This window comes from Typha latifolia, chromosome 9 (genome assembly GCF_019914945.1).
Source record: "Typha latifolia isolate L0001 chromosome 9, TyphaL0001v2, whole genome shotgun sequence".
NCBI lineage: Eukaryota > Viridiplantae > Streptophyta > Magnoliopsida > Poales > Typhaceae > Typha > Typha latifolia.
Genome location: NC_133094.1, coordinates 9699000 through 9710601, shown reverse-complemented (window position 1 = coordinate 9710601; position 11602 = coordinate 9699000). Strand labels below are relative to the sequence as shown.

General features: G+C 33.0%; 1 protein-coding gene and 1 long non-coding RNA gene across 2 annotated transcripts; both read left to right on the top strand.

Moving 5' to 3' along the window:
- Positions 1–874: 874 nt before the first annotated feature.
- On the top strand, positions 875–4773 carry LOC140794862 (mannan endo-1,4-beta-mannosidase 5-like). Its single transcript, XM_073147126.1, has 5 exons — positions 875–1254; positions 1468–1662; positions 1748–1870; positions 2969–3177; positions 4150–4773. Exons 1-5 carry the CDS (start codon positions 928–930, stop codon positions 4589–4591), a joined length of 1296 nt encoding a protein of 431 aa, XP_073003227.1. The 5' UTR covers positions 875–927; the 3' UTR covers positions 4592–4773.
- An 882-nt stretch (positions 4774–5655) lies between these two features.
- LOC140794864 (uncharacterized) lies at positions 5656–7032 on the top strand. Its single transcript, XR_012110221.1, has 3 exons — positions 5656–6180; positions 6262–6429; positions 6938–7032. It is a non-coding gene; the product is annotated as an uncharacterized lncRNA (long non-coding RNA).
- Positions 7033–11602: the final 4570 nt, after the last annotated feature.

The window sequence follows — 11602 nt, the reverse complement described above, 5'->3', positions numbered from 1 at the left end:
TATTCTTAAAAGATCCTCTAGATTCTAGAGAGAGATTATGCATTGAAAAAGCCCTTTAATTATTATTTTTTATTATTCATGAGTTCAAAGGCTATATATGGGCTGTAAAAAGGCTCTGTTCTCTCTAGATAAAGAGACACTTAGGTTCTATTAAAATTGTACTGTTATAATAAGCTACATAGTCTAGGTTTCAAGTCATATGCGTCACTAAACAATTGCTCCGAACTAAACGTCACTGAGACTTACTCTAAGCCGTCACACTATTGAGCTGCTCATCTAAGTCAACCGCACCGTCACACCATTAATCAAGTCGAGCTATTAAACTATGCCACCAAACCACTAAATAATTTTATCTATAATAATTATTTAAGATTGGAGTCGATTCTATAACCTTTTTTTTTAAGTCATAAGAAAGTTTAGAAAGCAACTTAATTATGTATCCAAACCAGGCAAGTGTGCAGAAGCGACTTCAAGAAACAAAAAAAAAGGTATAAGGGACCAAAAAGTAGTACAAGTTCGTTGCATATATTATATGTTCGGAATAACAGTTAGCCGTTTAATCCTGCATGACATCACAAAATGGCCCACATTGCCTCCATCACCACCACCAGCACCACCATCATCAACATCATCATCATCCATACATCGGCATCATATCTCCTTATCTCAATTGATATTTGCACGCTTTTCAATTCGCAGCAAACGAACTCCCCCTCCCTCTTTTTTCCCACCCTCCAATCCCCACTGCCCCAAAACCCTACGCTAAATTTTTAGAAGCGTGCATGCCATCTTCTTCTACCTATCTCTTGCTGCTCCTAGAAGAAATCTATATATATATATATATATATATATATCCAACTCTGTATAAATCTCCATCACCAGAAACAATAGCTTTGATCTCATAGCAAACCACATCAATCCATCACCATGATCAAGAGCCTCTTCTGCACTTTGTTTGGTCTTGTACTTCTCCTAGCAATGATCTGTGCGGAAGCAGTACTTGGAGATGATCCATTTGTTAAGGCACACGGGATTAGGTTTGTGCTCAAGGGCCAGCCTTTCCTCTTCAATGGGTTCAACTCCTACTGGATGATTCAATTTGCGGCTGACGCCGCTGACCGGATGAAGGTCTCCGAGGTGTTCCGTGAAGCGGCGGCCAATGGCCTCACCGTGTGCCGGACGTGGGCATTCAATGACGGCGGCTATAGGGCTCTCCAGGTCTCGCCGGGTGTCTACGACGAGCAAGTGTTTCAGGTGATCACCAGTTAATTGATAATTTTATAGCTTAAGCTGGTAGAGAATGATAGTTTTTATTCATCAAACTTCTCTAAAGGATGAGACCCAACTTTCTCTAATTAAGCACTTAGGAAATTAAGTGCATCTGGTTCATTATCACTAGGGTTCTATAAAGTTTAGCGATATAACTTTTGTACTAGCTAACATATATATATATATATATGATTATAGGGGCTTGACTTTATGATCTCGGAGGCTCAAAAGAATGGAGTTCGCTTAATCTTGAGCTTGGTGAACAATTATAAAGACTTTGGAGGTAGATCACAGTACGTAGATTGGGCTCGTGAGGCAGGTGAAGCCGTGAACAACGAAGATGATTTCTATACAAATCCAGTAGTCAAGAACTATTACAAGAATCACGTAAAGGTGTGTATATATGTATATCTAATTAATGCATCCATATTCATGTAGATTATTCATATTCTAATCTATTATATAAATCTTCTGGCAGAGTGTGTTAACAAGGGTTAATACGATCACTAAAATGGCATATAGAGATGATCCAACTATCATGGCATGGGAGCTTATCAATGAGCCACGTTGCCACTCGGATTACTCCGGAAGAACTATTAATGTTAGTCTTTTTTTAGTTTTCATTGATGCAAGTCTTAGTTTGCAACTCCTCTCTTTTGACATGCATGTTGGAACATAGAATATAATATTTTCTTAGAATATTTTTACATGATTGCAAACCTTAAATCTAACTAATTACTATCTTTTATAAGTTATTTAAAATAGCTCCAAAGCTATCTAATGTTACTTGATATCATAGTATAAGAAAAGAAAGATATCTCCCCCTCTCATTTTCAATGAAAAAGTGACAAATATTTCATTATCTAAACTTTAAGAAAGAATAATATTTTAGTTATATAAATATTTGTTAATTTTAACAACCACTTGTTCCTTCAAAAATTAATTATACTAGTAAGTTTGAAATATTCCAAAGATTTCAATGGAAATTATGTTATGGTAAAAAAAATTCGGTTATAATTGTCTAAAAAGCCCTATTTGTATATAGGGATTTTTACATAATCGCTATTGAAAACTTAATTTTAAAATATCATAATTACCGCTGAAATCATTGAGGTTTTGCAAAAATATCATTACATTAATTAAATCTAACTAATCACAATTAAAACTAAGCTTAAAGTAGGATAAAACTATTTTGTTCTTATATAAATTGTATAAAAATAGTTCGAACAGAAAAACTATTTTCATTTACCATAAGAAAAGAATCAGTGATGCATAATTTACACACTCTAAACTTTGAAAAAGAATGGTAATTTAGTTATTCCATTAAAAACAAACCATAATAATAATCTTGAAAGAGTTAGACAAAAACAATTAGTGCCAATTATAATAGTTTAAAGAACTTAGTAGTAATTATGATTAATTTCTAAAATGTTTTCAAATCCAATTGTACTAAAAAAAAAATAAAAACCTATTCGTATATATATATATATATATAGAGAGAGAGAGAGAGAGAGAGAGAGAGAGAGAGAGGCCCACAAAGATTCTAAGCTAGCTACTTGCGTGGAAGTAAGTGTTAGTTGGTAAATAATTACGTGTATCAATCAAACAAGTTCCTCAGCCATGCATATGATGATGACCTAATTAGAAGTTAGTTAGTTAATTAATTAATTAATCTTGATTTGTTGCAATTAATTAACAGGATTGGGTGCAAGAGATGGCAAGTTACACAAAATCTCTAGACAGCAAACACATGCTAGAGATTGGAATGGAAGGATTCTACGGCGATTCCACCACCCCGGCTAAGAAGCAATTCAATCCTCCAGGTTACCAAGTCGGCACCGACTACATACGTGCCAATCTCATCAAAGACATAGATTTTGCCACCATCCATGCATACCCTGACATATGGTATATATATATATATATGTCATCTTACTTACTTACTTTATAATATATATATATATATATATATATATATATATATATATATATACATCTTGAAAGTTATAATTAATTAGAACAAACTACTAAACACTAATCAGCAGGCTTAAATTCACTTTACCTCGTATAGTTTCATTTGAGTCACTTACTTTACTCCCTTTATATGATTATATTCAAACTATAACTATTACTTTTATTAAAAATAAAATTATAAGAAATTAAATAATATCGATCGAATTTTAGATTATTAAAATATTCATCAGTTTAATATATTTGTTCATATCTCTGTTATCTAGGATTCGGTAGGTATTATTAATTTTAGATGCGTTGGAAAACTTATTCAATTTTTTATAATTTTACTTTTAATCATAATTTTTGAATTCGACGTGTAGTTTGATTAAATATATTGAAAAAAATAGTTACCACAAGTGATAAATTGGAAAGAATAAAATTTCTCATTGAAAATATAACAACAAAAGTCAAACTTTAAGAACATTAAAAATACTTTTGTTTAGAAATTAAAAATACTTATTAAAAATAAAATTGTAAGAAATTAAATAATATCGATTGAATTTCATATGACAAAAATATTCATCTGTTTAATATATTTGTCCATATCTTTGTTATCTAGGATTCGGTCAGTATTATTAATTTTAGATGCATCGGATAACTTATTCAATTCTTCGTAACTTTATATTTTAATAAGAATCTTTGATTAAATATATTGAAAAAAATAGTTACCACAAGGGATAAATTGGAAAGAATAAAATTTCTCTTTGAAAATATAACTACAAAAGTCAAACTTGAAGAACATTCTCCTCAAGAGCACTCTAGAAAATTAAATTTGGTCAGCATTAATTAGGTTAGATAGTGTCTTAGGGGTATAAATATAGGGTAATGTCCCTAAACACTGAATAAAAGATCTCCTTAATTCTCCAGGCTCTCCGGGCAAAGCGATCAATCGCAGAAGGCGTTCGTCCTGCGGTGGATGCGGAGCCACTGGGAGGACGCGCGGAAGATCCACCGGAAGCCACTGCTCTTGGCGGAGTTCGGGAAGTCGAAGAAGGATCACCCACCAGGTGACAGCGTCGACTCCTACTTGGCCGCAGTCTACAGAGGCATATACGGCCTCGCGAGGGCCGGCCGTGGGTCGATGGGCGGCGGCCTGGTCTGGCAGGTCATGGCGGAGGGGATGGAGTCGTACCACGACGGCTACGAGATCGTCTTGTCGCAGGACACCTCCACCGCGGGAGTAATCTCTAGGCAATCGCGCCTGATGTCGGCGTTGGCGCACAACTTGGGCGGTCCGCCGGCGGGAGAAGAGAGTGGCGGCGGCGGTGGAGATGATCAAGAAGCCAGCAAGGGTGGTCAGCATGGTTAGGAGAAGATGGAAGTACGTGTTTAGTTTGTGCTGAGATAGAAGAGTGCGCACAGGAGATCCATATTAATTGATTCTTACGTACGTCCAACTTTATTATCTATTTGTTTATGAAATGATTGTATTAATTCAATGATATTTGTACCTTCCTTCATAAGTAATTGGAAAAATTATTTTCTCATTAATAATTTCTTTCACAAACTCGGAGCAGAATTCTCATCTAAGTAGGGAACACCTAACTCAAATCTTATACTCCAAAGTCTAGAGCTCTAATACTACTTTTTGTGCTCGCAGAAATGATCAATAAGAAAAACATACGATTAGTAATAGTAAGAGAAAAAAAAAAAGACACCAAGATTTACGTGGTTCGGCACTAAGTCTATCCTCAGAATGTGCAATGCAATTCCTTTCTTTTCACTATGAAGGAAAATTTTGTATAAGTAAATCTACTTGAAAAACCTAAGAGATTAGAATAATATCACCTTGCTCTGTCTCTTAATCCTTTGATTCCGCACGGAAATAATTTTTTGCAAATATTCTGACTGCTCAAAGTTCACTCGTTCACCTCTGTCTCTCTATTGCTCCCATTCTTCTCATCTTTTCGATCAGCACAGCTCTCCTTTAATTAGATGTGAAGTTAAAACTCCTCATCCCAATCATATCAGGTTCCTTTGTCCAATAGTGTGTGGCATCATTCAATTTGATCTTATCAAGACCCAAGAGTCCTACTTGGACTAGGAGACAAAAAAAACCACTAACATGATTGATCTATTGGGATCACTTCCACATCGAGCTATCTAAGCCTTATTGTATAAATCGATTATTTTAAATATTAGTCATAAATAATAACTAGTTTAGTCAAAAACTCAGTTGGCCTTATTACTCTCTTCGAACAAATCACTGTATATGCCATACATCTGTTGTACAACGAAAGGAGTGTTGTTCTGCAGTAGATATGATGTAAACAGCTCCATTTACTTTTTTTTGGAATCAATTAACATATCATTTTTTTTTAATGTTGTAAGATTTGTTTAGTTCAAGCTAGTTAAAGTTGGGGTGAAAGATATTTTGCTTCCAGTCTCACAGGGGAGTTAACATCTCAAGTCTTCTTTGATGATCTAATAAACTTTATTTTGACAAAGAATTTTAGCTTTGACACCTTTCGAAATAATTATCCAAGGTTCTAAAATAGTCAATCATTAACAACTCCCTTATTTGCAAGTGGAAATCTCATGCTCTTTCTATTTATGCTTACTATTTCGAAAAATCTATCAGGAAGTTCTCACAAATCTGAAATAGCTTTCTCTAGTGCATGACAGTGTTTGTTCTTAGTGATGTTTGCCAAGGATCACTTCATCTTTTAACTTAATATGCTCATTTAGATCTTGAAATCCAATTAATAATCAAACACTAGATGAATGCAAGAAGATCATGATAGATGATAAGAAGATGTAAACAACTGGCCATGCCAACAGAAGGAAACTGAGGAATTAATGGACATTAGTACCTGCCAAAAGAAGAAGAAGACAATCCCTTTGATGCAGAGGAACTTTGCCAGAGGATTATGTGGTGCACTCTACATCTCAATCTTGGTTAGATCTTTTAAGCATTCTTCTTTTTCAATCTACTTCATCTTTATTTTTGATTTGTTTTCTATTTCTTCTCCTTTGCAGAGAAGAAGCACTTGAGTTGGACATAACCCATATTAACTTCAGGAGAACAAAATGCTACCCAAAAGAATAAATGTTAAAGAGTTTATTCTTGATTAGTATACAAGAAGTGCTCTGATTTGTTTCAAAGAATTTAATGATGTGAATGAGATGGAGCTGGTGGAGATGGCGGTAGTAATAATATGAATTACTGCAAGTTGTTTTGGCAGCCATTGTTCTCATATTTGTAGAAATAATATGATACATTCCTTTAGCTTATGCATAATTTTGAAGAGCGAAAAGTTTCAGGCTCTTTTTTCTTTTTCATTAATATCCTCTTTACCCTGTTCAGCAGTACTTTGTTTGATCGAGTAAAGTTCGAATCAAAGTTGAAATAGGCTTTTCTTGTTAAGCTTCAATGGAAACTGGTGTGTGGTAATGCTTGAAGGTTCCAAGCCATCACCTTCTAGGGATTCTGATATCTTTATTATCATCAGGAAATATCTTGTTTGGAACATTCTTTTCTACAGGATTAAACAATTCATGTTATAGAGTTTATATGTAATGAAAGTTTGTGTAGTATTGAATTCTTCATGCATGTGTTTTTCTTCCATAAAGACTTAAAGCAGACTCTACTTTCTTGGTGTTGCAATACATCTATCTTCAGAGGTGAGGAATTGACATGGCTTGCCGCTCGCAGGGGACATCGAGTACCTCTTTGGGGCTAAGACTAGTAGCGATTTATAGTTAGCGGAAATTCTATGACTTATTGGAATGAGCAATTGTTGCGGAAACTCTATGACTCGTTGGAATGAGCAATTGTTGATACGCAAACTTGACGGCATAAGCCCAAGAAGTAGGCTCATTTGATTGTCATAACATAGAGTGAAGTGATGTTCAGATGATGTTCTGTAAAATGTCAGCAATAAGGTAACTGACACTCTGTACATGCTATGTCTCATTGCAACAATTAGAAGTTGTTGCTTCCTACTAAACTTTTCATCTAAATTGAAGTGATGCATTGTTTCTCTGTTCCCTTTTTTGTGTGAAGATGTTCTGCAAATTACCTTGTTCAGACTTTGCAAACTGCAACTTGAGTTTTAAGACTAGGTAACTGTGATGTTTTTACTGCCAACCAAGTATGTGATATACTTTTAAAATACAAGAATTCTCTTCCTCTAATTAGTGCACCCCAGAAACAAAAAAAAAAAAAAAAAGAAAAAAAAAAAAAGAAGCTTCAGTGGTGCTGGCTTTTCTGATGCAAATGCAACACATTCATCTCTTATGGAGTTGACCACACATTGGGTGGTTGGATATATTTATGATACAATGTATAACACTACCAGGTTCTGGGAGGGTTCAGTAGCTCTAAGATGCAAGATGCAAGAAATGCAAAGTTATGCTTGCAGTGGGCATTTGAGGTAGCTAGCTCTTATGGGACACAACCAAAGAACCAGGAAAGATCAATATAACAGTAGCAGACCCAGCCTGACAGAAAACTTAATTGTTCTTCAAATGGTTTGTATCTGGGTCATAATAAATGATCACTTAGCTGTGTGTGGGCCAAGGTTCATATTAATTCTAGGGAAATTTATGAAAAGCAATACGGTGTTAAGGTGTTTTGCATTTATTATCATTCATATCCTATTATATAGATATTTGACCCCCTGTATTTTACTTTTAATGTCTCAAAAACTCCGCGACATTAATATTTTTTAACGGACCAAATCAAATCAAATTTAAGATGAAAACGAGAGGTAATTTATTTTATTTTTTATTTTCAAAAGCAATAGGTATGATCTACCAGGTCAATATTTGTTAGGTTAAAATTAACTTAAAAGAGTGTCTTTTAAGGCATTAAAAGTGAAATTTAGTAAAGTTGAATAATAAGTATTTATAATAGGATGGTGCGAATGACAGTAAATAGCCTTTAAATTCTAACAAAAGAATCAAGATTGTAGTTATAATCTATAGATGATCATCCAAGAGTCTTGTCAACAAAACTGCTTCTAATAGCTGAAAGATACAATCACCACCATTCCAACATGCCATTGCCATTATTTGTACTGCCTCTCTGTAGCTTGTGGCTTTCAAACATCCATGTATGTATCATCAGAGGACAATAATGAATGGAAAGAGAGAAAGGCATTGATTTAAAGACAGCCACTGAAATGGAGAAGAGAAATTGGAAGGGTGTCAGTCTGTGATAGGTAACAGGCTAGAGACTTGAATTTTCTTCTTCTTCTTCTTCTAGTATTAGGGTAAATTAGCACTGCCCATCTTAATTCTTCCTTTTTTTCTTTTTCTTTTTTTGTTATGAAAATGCATTCATTACCATAGGTAATTTTAAGCACAGTCAATGGTATCCCTGTACACACTTTGACCTTCACCATAAAGCCTAAATTTGTGATCAATCTTAAATTAAAATTATTGCAAATCGAGGCAATATTAAGCTAATCTTGAGCTCGAACTTAAATAAGCTGATCAATAAGTAATTTTAAATCTTAATCAATTCAAACCAAATTTTGAGCCAAATTAAATTTGAATTAAATTATTTTGATTTAGGCCATAATCAAGCTTAAAATAAAGCCTAATTTAAATATATAAATTAATAAAAATTATTCACGTATTTAGAAAAGATATGATAAATTAGAATTTAGAACTAAACTCTACAATATCAAAGTATATAACAATCCACTTAAGTAAATTTTATAACATAACAAGAGTATAATATAGTATAGAAAGTGTTACTAATATTATATATATACTAATTATTTTGAGTTTTATTTAGATTGTTTATGATCAACTTTAGCTCGAAATTTTTTTCAAGTCTATTTAAAGATCAAGCTCGGGTCAGCTCATTTTCGAGCAGAGCAAACTCGGGCCAGCTTGATTATTTTGGCAGCCCTATTTATGTATATATAACTCATTTCCAAGTATAAAAAGTAATTTTCACAATTATTATCATTGTCTAAAAAAGTGTCATTAGATATCAAACTCCAAATATATCGTTGACATATAGTGATGTCTTTGGATAATTAATATGATAGAAGCTGATAGGATTGAAACATGTATATAATCTTATTTATTTTCCTTAAGAACTATCCGTGATTTGCGTTTTGAGGTATTTTGATTGAATCTGAGCCTTAGTACCTAGTGAAAAGTTCAATCTAATTTTGCTTAATTAGGTGATCGGTGAGTTAACACGATATCAAAACAGCTTATTTTGAGTTCGAATCTCACAAGACTTGTTTCTCAGTTAATATATAAAATACCTATTCATTTAATTAAGTCCACTTTTATATGAGTTTAACTGAGACACTATTAAATTTTCACTTCTCTTAAAAGAAGAAAAAAGTAGGCCTAAGTGACTAGATTGTCTCTTTATATTGCTCGTTAACTTGCAGGCTTTAAAAATAATAAAAATTAACAAAGAAGAGAAATTTATTTCATCAACTTTATCATCTAGTGTTGACAAATTCATTTAAGACAGATTATGATCAAGAAAACGTTGAAATGGGTCCGATTCATTTGAACCCAAAAAATAAAGAAAAAGTCTAGCAATTATTGAGTGGATCTAGCCAAGGTTTGCTCTAATTATTCAATGACACATTATGGTGAACCATCTTAAATCTTAATTGAATCTAAATTAGAGTTAGGTGAGATGTTCTTGTCACACGTTGGACTTGAACAAATTTAAGCCAAATCTTGTCCTATGGGTGACGGTTTGGAAGTTCTTCAACCGAAATTTACGGGGAAAAGATATGAGCATGAAATCAATTAGGTAGGGCAGGAGATCATTAGCCATGATGAGTGATCATTAAAGGACAAAGTAAAATGGAGATAATAAACATCCAAATGATCCACTTGATTGTTATGGTAGGACCACTAATTAGTACCGCAATTTGTGTTGTTTTTTGTCTTCTTTTTCAATCTTTGAGCAAAATCGACGATGTACAACGCGAGAAGAGAATTGAGCGACGGCTATTTGACATAATTTCTTCACTTGATTATAACAGTAAACGTCACGTTAATAAAAATAAGATATTAAGCCTGAGAATTCTAAAGAAAATATAACAAGAAGAACGGTCCTAGTAGAGACTCTTGAGCTTTTCATATTACAAGAAAAAGGCTAAAGAAATTATATAGAAAAAGATATATAAAATTAATCTAAAAGAACTTTCAACTAAATTTATACCTACATATAGTGAGATGTGTGTCGATAAATTGATCGTGCTCATCTAACAAATTCTTTTACTCTTCATATTTTCTTTCGAGCACAATTTATAATTTTTTTTTCTTTAGGTTAAATCTATTTATCTACCGTTATACTTTTCTTTGCAAGCAATTTATAAATTTTCGTTGAAATAAAATTACAAATTAAGATGATTTAAGTTTTTCTTTTAATTTTCTCTAAAATTAAATCATATATAATTCTAGTTGCAATTTAACTCTAGTTTGATTCTCATATAATTTAGATATATAAATTTAAACCCACGAGTCCTTGAGAAAGCCATCCAAGGATTTTAGCGGTGGAAAATAAAATTAAAAAAAATTAAAAAAAAAAGGAAAATAGAAAAAGAATAAATAAATAAATAAAGAAAAATAAAAGGAGGAGGGAAAGGAAACGCGTGGACCCCACGGGAAGACGAGAAACATCTCCCGACGCGTGTGGACTTTTGATTACCTGGAGTTAGCGGTGGGCCCCAGCGCACCTGCAGCCAATCACCTGATAGTAGTAGAAGAAGAAGTGGTCGATCGAAAGCGATCTCCTCTCCCGCCAAAATCTGGAAATATATATATATATATATATATATACTTTTTCCAACCCTGCGTGACGTCATGACAGGGACCCTGGCAGTCATTGGAGTCTTTTTACCCAATTGCCCTTCCTCTTCTTCGTTTTTCCCCACGTATCCTGAACTTTCTTTTTCTTAATTTATTTATATAACCACATGAACTAAAAAATATATATTATTTACTTAGACCTTTCAACTAAGGAAATATATATATATATTTTTGAAGAGTATATGTGGAAAATGTTCTTTTGAGGAAGAATAATTATGTAATTTTTCTATACATATTTGTATTGTCCACTCAGAACACCATCTAAACTAAGAATTGTTTTCTTCAAACTCGAAATTTTTCATCAAAAATTTACGGTGCAAAAATTGAAATCAATATTGTTTATTAGCGCTACTAATTTTAATCATAAATAAGTTGTTAAATAATCAAACTACTTTTAGTATTTCTGTTAGAAATAGTAGTTAAGTTTTTTTTTACATCAACATTAATAGCTTAACACGGATGGACATCATAAAAATGTTAAGTGCTTAAGTTTAAAATACATAGTAGAAAGTTGAAA

Excerpts from the sequence above, each read along its gene's own strand:
- LOC140794862 (XM_073147126.1), top strand. The coding sequence starts at position 928 with ATGATCAAGAGCCTCTTCTGCACTTTGTTTGGTCTTGTACTTCTCCTA. Across the intron at positions 1,663-1,747 it reads ATTACAAGAATCACGTAAAG|AGTGTGTTAACAAGGGTTAA; the intron begins GTGTGTATATAT and ends ATCTTCTGGCAG. Across the intron at positions 1,871-2,968 it reads ACTCCGGAAGAACTATTAAT|GATTGGGTGCAAGAGATGGC; the intron begins GTTAGTCTTTTT and ends ATTAATTAACAG.